The sequence below is a fragment of the Cynocephalus volans genome, chromosome 3 (assembly GCF_027409185.1).
Source record: "Cynocephalus volans isolate mCynVol1 chromosome 3, mCynVol1.pri, whole genome shotgun sequence".
Lineage (NCBI taxonomy): Eukaryota > Metazoa > Chordata > Mammalia > Dermoptera > Cynocephalidae > Cynocephalus > Cynocephalus volans.
Genome location: NC_084462.1, coordinates 42,334,690 through 42,351,601, shown reverse-complemented (window position 1 = coordinate 42,351,601; position 16,912 = coordinate 42,334,690). Strand labels below are relative to the sequence as shown.

The window sequence follows — 16,912 nt, the reverse complement described above, 5'->3', positions numbered from 1 at the left end:
GCTTCCACTCCTGTTGAGAGTTCCCAGACCCATTCTTCTAGTAGGTGGCACCTCCACACATGAAAAGGCATGAAAGCCTTGACCTTGCTCCCTCTTCTGCTCTGTGTTTGGGCGGGAAGAAGGTCAACACAGGAGGCCTTGCCACTTCTCTTTTGCTTTTCCTCACCTCTGTGCCTGTAGCGAGAAGGTGGGTCTCTTATGATTTATAGGGGTGTGGAAGCAGAAGGCCCCACTCTGGTCTTCAGCCTAAGCCACTACATGCTTTCAACTTAATGAAGATGCTTGGAACTGAAGTCAGATGTGTGGGTGTCCATTTACATATTAATGAAACGGCTCTTTGAGTCTTCTGGTATTCCTGTGAATACAGCTTCCTTGGGAAGCACTTGGGCATTCCTAAGTCCTTGGCCAGAACACTGTCAAAACACCACCCAAACTCCTGTCATCACCCCAACCTCTTGGAACCCAGGAGGTGCTGACATTTGGGAGTGGAGTGCCTCATTGGGAAATCAGTGGAGATGTTTTGGGGCCAAAGCTGGAGTTATCAAGAAGCTGACTCCTGGAGTCATGGTAGGCTTTCCCAGGATCTCAATCAGGATCTGGTCTTCAGAGACAGAGAGTTCATTCTTGAGATCCCAAGAGTGTCCCTTGTGGGCCTAATACAACGGAACAGCTTCCTTTCTACTCAGGACCAGAGAAGGGCACCTCCACAGAGGCACTTCACTGGCTTGGGAGGCACCTCTCCTGTTCTGCTCTGTTTCTGAAAGGAGAACAGGCACTTGGTACATGCTCCCAGAGGAAAGGAGGCCCTGCTACAGCATGTAACTAAGCGACGGGAAAAATCTGGGTGCTCCCAGGGAATTAAAAAGCCAAAGAAAGGCCAAATTTTGGAGAAGAACATACAGCAGAGGCCATGCTTTTCACTGGGCCTCTGAGGACACAGAGACTGGAAGCCCAGCAGAAGAAGCCGAAGCTAAGAAATCAAGGCTAAGAAAGCTTTAGATCTAACAAGGTAGTCTCTTTTAAACCATTTCAGGCTCGCTGGTTAGCTCAGTTTGTTGGAGTGCTGCCTTGTAACAAGGTTCCCCTTACAGGGCAGCCACCAAAAAATAAACAAACAAACCATTTCAGAGACCTCTGAAGACAAAAAAACTCAAATGCTCATCTCACTAATTCCCAGATCAGGGGTAGTGACTATGAGAGAAATCCTCCCAAAGTGGAAGCAGGCCCATCCCTTAATGAAAGTCACATTCCTGGGTGACCCAGGACATGGCTGCTAAACTATTTAGCCATATCAGTTAAAAAATGGCAAAACCAGTAGGACTTCCAGCCCATTCTCCCCATACCAGGCCCACACCTGGCCCACCTCATTTTTAGCTCCCCTTAGCCCATGAAGTTCCTAATGAATGGAATGATTATGATGGTGATAATGATGATAACACCAACACCTAACATCTACTGGCACTTCCATGTGCCTGGCAGTACGCCCAACACTTCATGTAAATTACTTCACTTAAGCGCACCATAACCTTATGAAGTAGGTGTTACGACTATTATCACCATCATCACCATCATCACCATTTCATGTGTGATCCTGATGCTTAGAGATCTTCTGAAATTCATTCATGGAGCTAACGTCTGAAAGTAGGCATGTGGCTCCAGAGCTGAGCTTTGTGTCTTCTTTTCCTCTTCCTGCTTCCGTGTGACTGGCAGGTAAATTGAGTCAGCACCTTTCCTGGGGTAGGCTATCTCATTTGACCCTCTTCCTCCATACAGCAGACATGGAAGAATTTAGGATGGACATGTGGCAGTGGGGAGGACAAGGCCCTATTTAGACTGCAAGCCTAAACTGCTTCTATGCAGCCTCTGCCTGGCCTCTGTGCCTGTTAATAACATGAAAACAACTGTTACACTATTAACCCAGTTTTTCTGTGATTCTTATTCCTTGTGATGTGTTTGTTCAGCTCCCGTGAGTATTCCAGGAAGAGGAGGACAGGGCAAGGCAGGGTGTCTGGCCATGACGGCATCCTCATCTCTAATAAAAATTAACACAGAAGAAACCCTATACCCTTTCCATGTTTACTGAGGAAAAAAGCAGCATGATGAGCTCCTCAACCTTGGTTTTTGAAAGCTGAGATGTGACATCTGAGTCTGGTTGTCTTTAGACAGAGGGCGGGCACTACAGGCCATGACTGTGAGGGAACTCGAGCATTGGGTGTGTGCCTCTACATCTAGACTATGCAACCCTGGGACTGTGGGAGGCGCAGTAAGGTGACTCAATAGGCAACAGTTCAAAATAAGCCATACAAACCAAGTGTCACTGGAAATTGGAGGATTTCTTTAAAAACTTATGCCAGTTATTAAGTGACCAGCACTAAAAAAGAGTAAAAATGAAAACCTGATATGAGCTTTAAAGTATTAAACAAATGTAACATATTATCATTGTCATTGTCACAAAGAAAGCTGATAATTGCCTTCTACAATCTGCATATTTATCCCATAACTTCCATTTTAAAATTTCTATTACGAAGTGCCACATCCTCCTGCAGGAGAGTACAGTCTCTCAGGTGCTTTTCGCATTCTCAAAAACAAAGGGGAGTGCTTTGTTTCCCCTTACCTTTTCAGCCTCATCCCACATCTCAACCTCTCCTAGGAAGTCTTCAGGCCTTGTTGACAGGTTTAATTGGAAGGAGAAGCCAAATGTCGAGTAAACAGACTGCAAAAACTGCAAACACCCCTTTATTTCTTCTTCAATCTGAAATGAGAGCAAATGAAATAATCAAATAGAACACCAAATTAAATTCATTAGTGGCCTTCTTAAAAATAAAAATTATTCACGTCAGATGGGAACAAAGCATGTTTTTAATAGAGTACAGCCAATGCTTATCCACTCGTTTCTTGAATCTTCGATTGAGAGCAGGCCTGCACAGGCTGCCAGAGGCCCCAGCCGGTGCAGGAGATGGAGAAAGAAGCAGGCAAGGGCAGCACATCGCGGGGCAGCAGGGGAAGAAGGGTGAAGAGGAGCTGCCCAGAGGAAGCATGAGCCCAGCCATAGCCAGAGGATACGAGTTCTCCAGAGACAGGTGGGGCAGGCTCTCTCTGAGCAGAAGAAACACAGAGGGTGAAGGCCCAGAGGTCAGAGAAGCAAAGTCAGTGAGCTGCACGTGACAGGGAAGCTCTCTTCACTAGTGTGGGCGGCACCATCCAATCTGCTGAGGGCCCAAATAGAACAAAAAGGCAGAGGAAGGGCAAATCTCTCTTCTTGAGCTGGAACCACATCTTCTACCGCCCTCAGACATCACAGATCCTGGTTCTCAGGCCCTCCAACTCTGGGACTTAATACCAGCCCCCACCCCCTTGCCCCAACCCCAGTTCTCAGGCCTTTGACCTCACACTGGGAGCTACCCATTGGCTTTCCTGGTTATCCAGCTTGCAGATAACATGTCGTGGGACTTTTTAGTCTCCATGATCGTGTGAGCCCATTCTCATGATAAATCTCCTCTTATATATCTATATATATCCTATCGGTTCTGCTTCTCTGTAGAACCCTAATAATACAAACAGTTAGTAACTGGGAATTCAGGAACAAATAAAATTATTCAGGAAATACAGTAACTATGTTTAGGGAAAGCAATCAATAGGGCTTATAGATTTTCCTGTTATCATTCTGCTCTTGAGTTCTACTTTAATTCCATTGCAGTTAGAGAAAATATTCTGTATGATTTCAATTCTTTTAAATTTGTTGAGATTTTTTAATGGCCCAAGCTATGATCCATCTTGTTATATATGTTACATGGTCACTTGTATTAATCCATTTCTGTTACTTATAAGAAAATATTTGGAACTGGGTGATTATTAAAAAACAAAATTTATTGCTTACAGTTTCTGAGGCTGGGAAGTCTAAAGTCCAGGGAACACAGCTGGTGAAGGTCTTGGTGGTGGCAACAGTGACTCAGGGGTCTCATGTGGCAGAAAATGGTGGTGCAGAGAGAAACTAATCTCTCATGTGCTCTTCTTTCAAAGCCCTCAGAACCAAGCCCCTGACCACCATTATTAATACATTCACTAGGGCATGGTCCTAGAATTTGATCACCTATTCAAGGCCCCACCTTTCAATTACCATAATAGGATTTCCTACCCTCAACAGTTAGAGCAGGAATTAAGCCTCAATGAGGCACGGGTAGCGGGGCATCCAATCTATAGCACCACTTAAACAGAAGTGTACTCTGCTGTTGTTGGGTGTTCTATAGATGTCAATGAGATTATACTGGTTGATGGTGGTGTTGATTTCTTCTATATCCTTGCTGATTTTCTGTCTAGCTGTTCAATCAATTGTTGAAAGAAGTGTTGAAGTTTCCAACTATAATTGTGGATTTATTTCTCCTTTCAGTTCTATAAATTTTTGCTTCAGGTATTTTGTGGTTCTGTTGCATGGTGCATACACATTTAGGATAGCTATGTCTTTGTGGTGGATTGACTCTTTAATCATTATGTAATATCCCTCTGTCTCTGGCAATTTTCTCTGAAATCTACTTTATCTGATATTAATATAGCAGCTCTTACTTTCCTTTGATTAATGTTGACATAATATATCTATTCCATCCTTTCAACATGCCTTTAGTGTTACATTTAAAGTGTGTTTCTTGTAGACAACATATAGGTGGGTCACGTTTTTAAATCCACTGTCAATCTCTGTTCTTTAATTGGTTCATTTAGACCCTTTACATTTAAGGTAATATGTTATGGTTTTAACCTATCTTTTCTTTGTTTCCTTCTTCTCTCTTGTTATTTGTTTCTCTGTTTTCTTTTTCCTCTTTCTGTGGATTAACATTTTTTAGAATTCTTATTATAGGCTATTTTTAGTGTATCTCTATGAATAGCTTTAGTGGTTTCTCTAGGTATCACATAACTTATCACAGTCTACTGATATCATTTTATCAGCTCAAGTAAAGTGTAGAAACTTTACCTCCCTTTACCTGTCTCCATTTGTAGTATAATTTTCTTAAGCATTTCCTTTATATACATTTAGAACCACACACACAGTGTTAAAGATAATTTAGAAAACTGAAAAGGAAAAGGAAAATGTATTGTAATGACCTGTTTTTCACAATTTTCAACTTTCACAGTTCTTTTCTTCCTAATATTCTAAGACTCCTCTTATCATTACCTTTCTGTTTAGGGAACTTCCTATAGCCATTGTTTTCAGGTAGCTCTAATGTCTTAAACTCCCCTTCATTTCTGAAGGACATTTTCTCTAGATAAAGAATTCTGAGTTGACAGTTCCTTTTCTTTCAGCTCTTGAATAATGTTGTGCTACTTCTTCTAGCCTCAATGTTTTGTTTTGTTTAAATGAAAAATCTGCTGTCATTCAAATTGTTGGTTTTTTTTTTAAAGGTAATATGTATCATTTCTCCCTCACTGCTTTCAAAGTTTTTCTTGTCTTCAGTTTTCAGGAGTTTGACTATGATGTATCTTGGTGTGAATTTCTGTAAGTTTATCTTGTTTGGAGTTTCCTCATCTTTTTGAATCTGAAGGTTTATGTCTTTTAGCAAATGTAGCAAGTTTTCAACTATTACTTCTTTGAATACTTTTTCACTCTCACCCTTATCTTCCTCTCCTTCCAGAACTATGATGACATAAATGTGAGTTATTTTGTTATAGTCCCACTGGCCTCTGGGGCTCTGATTATTTTTCTTTTATTCAGTTTTCTCTGTTTTTCAGATTGGATAATTTCTATTCTTGTCTTCAAGTTCATTTATTCTTTCCTCTGTCTCCTCCATTCTGCTCATAAATCCATTCACTGAATATTTGATTTCAGTTGTTATATTTTTCAGTTCTAAAACTTCCATTTGATTCTTCTTTATATCTTCTATTTCTTTCCTAACATTTTCTCTTTCTTTTCTGAGGCTTCGTATTTTTTAATTTATTTCAAGTATGTTCAGAATTGCTTCTTAAAGCATTTTTATGATAGCTGCTTTAAAATCTGTCAGATAATTCTAATGTCTCTGTAGTCTCAATGTTGGTGTTCATAGACTGTTTTTTTTTTTCATTCAAGTTGAGATTTTCCTGGTTCTTGGCATAAAGAGTGACTTTCCATTTCTGAATCCTGGGCATTCTGGGTATTATGTTACAAGACTTCTGCTTTACCTGGCTTTCACTGACACTGCTCCAGAAGGGAGAGGACAGTACTGCCTGGTTACTGCCAAGTGGGTACAGAAATCCAGGTTTCCTGTTGAGGTACCCCAAGTGGGGAGGAGCTCCTCATTACTGCTGGGTGGCTTGGGAATTCTAGCTCTGCGCATGGCCTTGACTGACCACATGTCCTCATAACAACTGGGCATTGATAAAAACTCTCATCTTCCCACTAGACCTCCTCTGACACTACTCAAGCAGGAGCAGCAGAAGAGGCATCTTTTTACTGCCAGGGGAGGATAAAAGTCCAGGCACCCCACATGGTAGTCACTGACATTGCCAGGTTTGGGGAGGGGTGCAGGATCTTTTAATGCAGAAGTGAAAGTCCCAGCTCCCTAATCAGCCTTCTTAGCAGGCAGCTGGGGTACCTCTTTACAGCCTGATGAGGGTGTAAATATAGACGCCCAATCAACCTTCACTGGCATGGATGAGACCACAGCTTATTCTATGCTGTTTAGCTTGAATACGGCATCTATTGCCTAAAAGTTTTATCTTGCTAGGCTGCCTCTTTCCTGGTCCTTTGGCTAGAACAAGTATGCTGTTGTTGGCTTTTTCTGTGCTTTTTGTTTTTGCTTTTGTTTTTTTGTCTGTATCTGTTGGCACTTCTTGGTTACCAGCTTTTTCAGCTCCATGTCTGGGATATGTGACAGAGAGAAAACCCAAGGAACTCATCATGTTGTTTCTTAGTTCCTGATGTCCATAACCAGTGTGCCTTTTTCTTACCACCTTTCAGAGTCTCAGGTTTGTTTCACCTACATTGTCCAAGGTTTTTACTTGTACTCAGTAGGAAGAATAGGAAAATACATCTACTTCATCTTCCCAAAAGCAGGTCTTTTTGGCTCGTTGTTTGAGCTATCTGTTTTTATTATTGAGGTTTGAAAGTTCTTTAAATATTCTGGATGTAAGTCCTTTATTAGACATATGCCTTACAAATATTTTCTCCCAGACTGTGGTTTCTCGTTTTCATTCTCTTAACAGTAACTTTTGAAGAGAACTTTTAAATTCTGATGAATCCACTTATTATGGATTGAATTGTGTCCCCCCCCCTCCCCCCACAAAGTTTAATGTATTGAAGCTTAGTCCCCACTGTAACTGTTGAGGGTGGGAAATCCTATTATGGTAATTGAAAGGTGGGGCCTTGAAGAGGTGATGAGATCATGAGGACCATGCCTGGTAAATGGATTAGTAATGGTGGCCATGGGTGTGGTTCTGAGGGCTTTACAAGGAAGAGTGAGGAGTTAGCTCTCTCTTTGCTCTTCCATTGGTGCCATGTGACACCCTGCATTGCTGTAGAGTCACCTCATCAGATATATTCCCTGGACTCTGGATTTCCCAGCCTCTGACACTGTAGGCAATAAATTTCATTTTATTACAAATTACCCAGTTCCAGGTATTCTGTTATAAGCAGCAGAAAAGGTCTAATACACTACTTTATTGGGGTTTTTTGGTGTCATATCTGAGAAATCACCACCTAACCCCAAATCTCAAAGATTTTCCCCAATTTTCCTTCTAGAAATTTTATATTTTTAGGTCTTCCATTTAGGCCTATGATCCATTTTGAGCTAATTTTTTATATGATGTGAAGTATGAATTGAAGTTCATTTTTTTTGCTTATGGATTTACAATTGTTCCAGCATCATTTAACAAAAATACTGTCTTTTCTCCATTTTATTGCCTATGCACATTAAACAAAAATCAGTTGTCCCTACATGTGTGGATCTATTTCTAGACTCTATTCTGTTCCACTGAGCACAATGTCACAATTAATGTAACTTCATAATAATTCTTGAAATCAAGCACAGTGAGCCTTCCAACTTTGTTCTTCTTCAAAGATTTTTTTTCTTTTTTTACTATTCTAGTGTCTTTTGATTTGCATACGAATTTTAGAATCAGCTTGTCAACTTCTATAAAAAAAAGTCTGCTTGGGATTGCATTGACTCTATAAATTAATTTGGGGAGAATTGACATTTTAATAATATTGAGTCTTTAAACCCATGAACAAGTTATATCTCTCCATTTATCTAGGCCTTAATTTATCTCAACAGTGTTTCGTAGTTTTCATTGTACAGGTCATGCACATATGTATTAGTCAGCTTCAGCAGCCACAACAAAATACCACAGATTGTGTGGCTTAAACAACAGAGTCCAGGATCAAGATGCTGGTCGATTCAGTTCCCTGGTGAGGGCTTTCTTCCTGTCTTGCACACAGCTGCCTTCTCACTGTGTCCTCACATGGCAGAAACACAGAGAGGAAGCAAGCTCTCTTCATGTAATGGCACTAATTCCATCATGAAAGCCCCACCCTCATGATCATGAGATCATAAACCTAATTATTTCCCAAAAGCCCCATCTCTAAATGGTACTATATTGGGGGTTAGGGATTCAAAAGAAGAATTTAGGGAGGCACAACTTAGTCCATAGCAACATAATTGTCAGACTTATCCCTAAGTTTTATCATACTTTTGATGCTATTGTAAATGATTGTTTTTTATTTTCAATTCCCAATAGCTCATTGCTAATACAAGGGAATACAACTGATTTTTATATATTGATATTCCAAACTATAATTTTTCTAAACTCACTTGTTAGTTTTAATAGCTTTGTTGTAGACTTCATCCAATTTCTACATAAATGGTCATGTCATCTACAAGTGAAGAGAGTTGTAATTCTTTCTAATCTGGATGCTTTCTATTTCTCTTTCTTGGCTTATTGCACAAGAGAGAACTCCAGTACGATGATTAATAATAGAAGTGATGAGAGTGGACATCCTCACCTTGTTTGTTCCTGATCTTATGGGTAAAGCATTCAGACTCTCACTGTTAACAATGATGTTATTTGTAGGTTTTTCATAGATGCCTTTTATTAGGTTGAAAAAGTTCCCTTCCACTCTTAGTTTCTGAGAGTTTTTATGAGAAATGGATGTTGGATTTTGCCAAATGCTTTTCCCTGCCTCTACTGAGATAACTGTGTTTTTTTTCTTTTACAGCTTGTTAATATTGTGTGAAGATTAATTCTAAGTGTCAACTTGGTTAGATTAAGGAATGCCACGAAACCCGGTAAAGCTATCTTCTTAGGTGTGCTCATGAAGGTGTTTCCAGAATAGATCAGCATAAGAGCCTAAGTGGACTGGGTGGGAAAGATCTGCCCTCAATATGGGCGGGAACCATACAATCCACTGGAGGCCCAGGGGAAAAAAAACGCAAATCTCTCTATCTGCTGGAGCTGGGATACTCTCTCCTCTCCTGTCTGTGAACATCAGAACTCGAAACTCTTCAGGCTTTGGGTTCCAGGACTTACACCAATGACACCACTGACTTCCCTGATTTTCAGGCCTTCACACTTGGACTGAGCCACACTACCGGCATCCAGTTTGCAGATAGCCTATTGTGGGACTTTTCTTCACACTCGCATGAGCTAATTTCCTTAATAAATCCCTTCTCATATATTTATAACATATCTTATTGATTCTGTCTCTCTAGCGAACCCTGACTAATACAGAAAATTGGTACCAGAGAAGTGGGGTATTGCTTATAACAAATACTTGAAAATGTGGAAGCAGCTTTGGAACTGGGTGTTACGCAAAGGTCAGAGGAGTTTGGAGGACTCAGAAGAACACAAGAAAACCAGGGTTAGAGACTGGGTAAATGGTGGTCAGGGGCGTGGTTCTGAGGGCTTTAAAGGGAAAGCACACAGTTTTTCTCTTTCTGCTCTGCCACTTTCTGCCATGTGAGACCCATGGGTCACTGTCACCACAACCAAGACCCTCATCAGATGTGTTCCCTGGAATTTCGACTTCCCAGCCACCGAAACCATAAGCAATAAATGTATTACATATGTATTAGTCCATTTCTGTTGCTTGTAACAAAATACCTGGAACTGGGTGATTTATAAAGAAAACACAAAATTTATTGCTTACAGTTTTGGAGGCTGGGAAGTCCAAAGTCCATCTGGTGCTGGCGACAGTGACCCAGAGGTCTCATATTGCAAGATGGTGGAAGCAGAGAGAGCCAGATCTTCATGCTCCTTTTTTTTTTTTTTTTTTGTCTTTTTCGTGACCAGCACTCAGCCAGTGAGTGCACCGGCCATTCCCATATAGGATCCGAACCTGCGGCAGGAGCGTCGCCGCGCTGCCAGCACCGCACTCTCCCGAGTGCGCCACGGGCTTGGCCCTCATGCTCCCTTTTGAAAGCCCTCCAAACCATACCCACAACCACCATTTTTAATCCACTCACTACTGCACAGTCCTACAATCCAATCACCTCTTCAAGGCTCCACCTTTCAATTACCATAATAGGATTTCCCACCCTCTTAACAGTCACAGTGGGGGCTAAGTTTCGAACACATAAGACTTGGGGCACACAATTCAAGCCTCTGTGAGTTTTGGGGGGACATAATTCAATCCACTACAGTAAATTACAATAATTTATATTCTAATGTTAAACCAACCTTCCATTCCTGGGATACAGCCCTCTTGCTCAAGATGTTTTATCCCTTTTAAAATACTATTGGATTTAATTTGCCTAAATTTTGTTTAGAATATTTGACTTTATGTTCACAATCTTGGTCTGTAGTTTTCTTTTCTTGAAATGTCTTTGTCTTGTTTTGATATCAGAGCAATGCTAACCTCATAGCATGAGCTGGTAAGAATTTCTTCCTCTTCATTTCCTGGAAGAGTACAGTGGATTGAATTATGTCCCCCCAAAACTCACAGAGGCTTGAATTGTCTCCCAAGTTTTATGTATTAGAAACTTAGCCCCCACTGTGACTGTTAAGAGGGTGGGAAATCCTATGAGCCTTGAAGAAGTGATTGGATTGTAGGACCGTGCAGTAAGAAATGGATTAAAAATGGTGGTCGGTGCATGGTTTGGAGGGCTTTAAAAGAAGAGGAGAGTCTGTCTTCCTCTTTCCCTCTCTGCTCTGTTCTCTCTGCCTCCACCATCTTGCAATGTGAGACCCCTGGGTCACTGTTGCCACCCCCAGATGGACTTTGGACTTCTCAGCCTCTGAAACTGTAACAATAAATGTCATTTTCTTTATAAATTACCCAGTTCCAAGTATTTTGTTATAAGCAACAGGAACGGACTAATACAAAGACTTTGTCTAGAATTGGTATTATTTCTTCCTTAAACATTTGGTAGAATTCACCAGTGAAGCCATATGAGCCTGAAGTTTTCTTTGTGGGAAGGTTTTTAACTATCAATTAAATTTCTGTAATGACACAATGCTACTCAGATTATCTATATCTTCTTATGTAAAGTTTGGTAGTTGGTATTGGTCATATTATGACATATATACATAGATATTGATTAGATATATAGATGTGTATGTGTATATGTGTGTGTGTGTGCACGCACATATATAAGTTTTTGTCCACAGTTCCCAGCTCCCCAAGGCAGGATTCTAATCTTCCCCTGCCTTTCTGTCTTAGAAATGCCCTTAAAGAATTTCTCTGACCTACCTTGTCTAAGTGTAAGACCCCCATTTCAATAGGGGTCTTGCCCATGCACAGGAGGAATACTACACACAGACACCACGAAGGATCTGAACCAAAGCTTTGCTAGGTTTCCACACTCAGTTTGTAAGTATTAGATCATACCCCTTTTGTCCAGTCATGTTACTACACAGCTGTCCATGCATCAATCATGCCTATCCAAAGAAGTCTCCATAAAAGACCCATGAGGATGGGGAGCTTCTGAACAGCTGAACTCATCCACATGCCAGGTGGGTAGAGGACCCCAACTTCATAGGAATGGGAGCTCCTATGCTCAGGACGCTTCTAGACCTCACCCTATATATCTCTTCATTTGGCTGTTTATCTGTATCCTTTAAAACATCCTTTACAATAAACTGGTCATTGTAAGTAAGTGTTTCTCTGAGTTCTGTGAGCCGCTCTAGCAAATTAGTCAAGCCCAAAGAAGGTGTGGTGGGAACCCCAATTTATAGTGGGTTGGTCAGAAGCACAGGTAAAACAATCTGCACCTTGTGTTTGGCATCAGAAGGTGGGCTGGCAGGGGGGATCTTGAGGACTGAGCCCTCAACCTGTGGGATCTGATGCTGTCTCCAGGTAGACAGAGTTGAATTAGAGGACACCCAGCTGGTGTCCACTGGAGAACTGCTTGGTGTGTAGAGACATCTCCACACACCTGGTGTCAGAAGCATGTTGTGAAAGCATGCTGGGAGAACCGAATGTGTTTTTTCCCACCAGTGTTTTTCAAGGATTTGTCCATTTCATCTAATTGTCAAATTTACTGGCATAAAGTTGTCATAATGTTGCCTTATTATTCATTTACTAATGTACGCAATTTGTAGTGATGATACCTTTCTCATTACTAGTATTTTAAATTTGCATCTTCTTTTTTCCTTAATAAATCATATTAAAGAGTTACCAATTTTATTGATTTTCGCAAAGAACCAAAGAACCAGTTTTTGGTTTTTATTGATATTCTCTACTATTTTTCTTCTTCCTATTTCAATGATTTCTGCTCTGTTCTTTGTTATTTTCTTTATTTGACTTACACCAGATATAATTTACTCTTCTTTTTCTAGTTTGTTAAGCAGAAGCTAAGGTCATTAATTTGAAACCTTTCTTCTTTTCTAAGGTAGGCATTCAGTGCTATAAATGTCCCTCTAAATATCGTTTTTGTGGCATCCCACAAATTTTGATGTGTTTTCATTTTTACTTGGTAAATAATATTTTATAATTTCCTTTAGGTTCCTTCTTTGATCCATGGTTATTTAGGAGTACGTAATTTATTTCCAAGTTTTTGGGGGTTTTCCAAATAGCTTTCTGTGATTGATTTCAACTTCAAATCCATTGTGGTCAGAGAACATTTCGTTTCAATTAAATCCTTTTAAATCTATTGAGACGTGCCTTATGGCCCGGAATATCTAGGTAAACATTCTATACGCACTATTAAAAAATGTATATTCTATTCTTGTTCTATAAAAGTGAATTAGGTCAAATTGTCTGATAGTGTTTCATAGTGACCCTTTGCATAACAATTTCAACTTAAACTGAAAAAGTAAACTCTAAGTTCAAGGCAACATTGAAAAACAAAACATCCAAAATTCTACCAAATCCCTTTAAATATTCCACTCAATGGAATTTAAATTAATAAAATGAGTAGAAGAAGCAAAAGGAAAAAATAATCATGTCAGGAGATTATTGATCTTTTGACCCAAATTACAGAATCACAGAATGTTGGAGGTGAATGACTTCTCAGAGACTAGCCCAAACATCTTATTTTATATCAACTCTGAAAGACTCAGACGTGTTCAGGGCAACACGCTGAATCTATGGTAGCCATGCTTCAACCTGTACCACCACTTACCTGTTCCACTGTGCAGAAGATGTGAGCGTCGTCTTGCTGGAAGCGCCTGACTCGGGTCAAGCCGCTTAAAGTTCCTGACAGTTCATTTCTATGAAGTACTCCAAAATCAGCAAATCTAATAGGCATTTCCCTCCAAGATCGTGGACGATGGGAAAACATCAGACTAGAAAAGATGCGGTAACGCATAGCTTTTATATAGTACAGAAAAGAATAAGTGATTATCTAAATATTAAGAAATTACAATTAAGCCTCAAGATTTGTAAATTCATGATTTTTGGTTTTTAGATCATAAGGTTTAAAAATTTTTTTCTATGAATTACTGAACCTTGAATTTACATCACTGCAGCACTCTAAGAAAGAACCTTGCCTATCATTTCTTCCAGAAATGCTGCTCCCTGTTCTCATCCACTCAATAAATCTCCACTTATCATTTATTTTTATTTTAATTTGTTGGTGGCTGGCCAGTACAGGGATCCAAACCCTTGACCTTGCACACATAGTTTATAATTCATTTCAAAAGCTACTTCTTAAGTGAAGCACTCTGGACACCTCCACAGACAGGCCTAGTCAGTCTCTCTTCAGGCTCCAAAAACACCCGAACAGGCCACTACTACAGCACTGGTCTCACTTTTTCATAACTGTTTGTCAACATATCCGTCCCTGCCCCCCTCTGCTCACAAGCTCCATGAGGAAATAAACTGTGTCTTAACAACCTCTGCATTTCTAGCACTGAGCACAGGACGCACACCACTAACGTCTCTGTGGAATGAGGAATTTCTTTTCTCCAGAAAGAACTGCTGACTCTCACATCCCACAGCCACTAAGCCACTGTGGTCCTGCTTCCTTTTTTTGAGGCAGGAAAACACAAAATTACATTCTCTACTTTCATTTAGACTTACTTATAATTATAGTTGAAATCACAGGCTATAGCTTTAAATGATACCTAATGGGAAAGTGAGTTAAGAAATTGCTAACACAAGTGTTTCAGAGAATGCAAAGCACTAGTTTAGCCTCCACGTTCTGTTTAAAAAGAAAGTTTATAGAATGTTTACATACCAGTTTTCATAAAATTAAAGTTACATACATTTTTTTACATGCTGTCATCATAAAGTTGAATTTTAGTCTTTACTAAAAATGACAAAGAGCTTTCTTCAATGTTCAGAGATTTGTTTCAATAATTACATTCTAGAATAAATTTACTTGAAACTATGTATGTTGGTAATACAAAACTACTATGGTTGAGGTATTTTTTTGTAGAGAATTGTGCCTTTTCACTTCCACTAGTAAAATGAGCCTGTTGTACAAGGTTGAATATGCGTACCAATTTCACGATAATTACAATCTTTCATAGAATCTAAGACAACATCAGTTGTAAGAGGTACATTTATTTTACATACCGTTAAGAAATAAAATAATTTGTTAATTAAATTGTGACATAACACTAAGATGTTACCAATTATAAGATGTATCCCAATTTCAGAGCTGTCGAAAAGTAGGGGAAAAAAGATATCTTGGAATCATTGAAATGCAGTAACCCATTGACTATGACCTCAATGATCTTTTTATAATCAACCAAAACAGTATGTATGAACTAAATGTTCTGCAAATATGTATATTTGAAGTGTATTACTATTAAGAAGACAAATATTATAACTTATAAAATTGAAAAATAATATTATCTTCTAAGAAACACACAAAAAAGTGGTTTCCAGCTAACATTTCATATCTGCCAAAGATCATATTTTTACAAGTAATTCATTCTCCTGAACTTGGTAAAGATGATTAGCAACTACTACTCTTCAGAATAAAGGAATTACTTACCTCCAAAAAGCAAAATAGTAACATTAAAAGCTAGTTATGATGAAGTGAGCTACGCACTCTTATGCAAAGATCCATTTCACTTCTGATACTCACCAGTGCCCTGGGCAATTCATGGGTTTGAGGGCAAAAGTGTCCTTTTCAATCTCAAAAGTAAACATGTTCTCACTGTAATGTTGCCAGTGGCCTGAGGCTTCCCAGAGTTTACTGTTGTACATATTGGGAGAGAGCACTTCCCTGAAGTTGCGCTTGTGATATTCCTCCTTTAAGACAAATGCATTTAACGCTAAGATCTGCTGGAATAGATCACAATTCCGTGCAAAGTAACACTATGAGCAAATATTTTAAAACTCAGCATCATGTTTTATATTATTTCATGATTAATGTACCCTCAGTTTTAGATGTGATGGTTTCTGGATTATGAAAGGAAGATTTATATATGCTCAGTATAATTTTCATTAAGTTTATTTATTTTATACAACAGTATATAGCATATAATATTTTAATCCTTTGAAAATTAATAATTAAAATACAATATATATAGAAACTTGCTATAACTACAAACTCCAAAGTACTTTTACATTCTAGATAAATAGCAGGGTTTTTTCTATTACTTAAGAGATAGAATAATTTTATAATATAATAAGCCTGAATGCCCATTGCATGTTACAATTTTCATCTATTTAGTTCTAAACGAGAATAAAGTTGAGAATTTTAACTTGTAACACTTTAAGTGGTTGATATCTATCTATTAAGTCATGAGGTGGCTTCTCTCTCTCCCTACCTATTAGCACTTTCCCTAACTGAACACTGAGGACACAAGAAGAGAGTGTTTTTAAGCAAAGTTTTTATTTTATTTACACTTCCTTTTTTTTTCTTTAAGACATCAATTTGGTAATCTTTGTGGGGTATTACCGAGATTCTCAACATTTGTAAATCATTTCATGAACGTGTGGCACAAAAAAGATTTCTCACAGTTAAAAAATATAAAACATAATATTTTAAAATTACTAATCACAATATCTTTAAATCACTGAAAAGGATATTATCTGTTGCTCTTCATCAGGGCATCTTTTCAGTCCAGTGATGGAAAGCATGGGTCTCAGCACAAGCTGCTTTACCTACCCTTTGTTTCTACTAAATTAGGAATCTTCAACAAAAGTATATGTTATTAGGAACGGCAGTATTATTTGGTGGCTATGTCAGAGGATTCCATATATTCAGATTAAACGAGGTCCAAGAAATTAAGGGTGTGTGTGTGTGTGTGTGTGTGTGTGTGTTTTTACTAGACTTCTTTTAAAGCCTAGCTCTGGAGTTATTATTCAATAGACTTTTAATCCACTCTGAATACAATCATGTTAGAAATGCATGTTTTGTTAAGGTGTTTAGAAATTATTTTAGGGCCGACCCCGTGACTCACTCGGGAGAGTGCGGCGCTGGGAGCATAGCGGCGCTCCCGCCGCGGGTTTGGATCCTATATAGGGATGGCCAGTGCGCTCACTGGCTGAGCGCAGTGCGGACGACACCAAGCCAAGGGTTACGATCCCCTTACCGGTCACAAAAATAAATAAATA

The 16,912-nt window shown here is 39.2% G+C and overlaps 1 protein-coding gene across 2 annotated transcripts in view; it reads right to left on the bottom strand.

The window, feature by feature from the left end:
- The window catches only part of TARS3 (threonyl-tRNA synthetase 3), a 65,837-nt gene that overhangs the window by 21,163 nt on the left and 27,762 nt on the right, over window positions 1–16,912 (bottom strand). For both annotated transcript variants that reach the window (XM_063089257.1, XM_063089258.1), the window contains exons 11-13: window positions 15,435–15,601; window positions 13,521–13,683; window positions 2,615–2,752 (exon numbers count right to left, since the gene is read on the bottom strand). In XM_063089257.1, coding sequence (XP_062945327.1) covers window positions 2,615–2,752; window positions 13,521–13,683; window positions 15,435–15,601 — 468 coding nt within the window. The remainder of the gene's footprint in view (window positions 1–2,614; window positions 2,753–13,520; window positions 13,684–15,434; window positions 15,602–16,912) is intronic.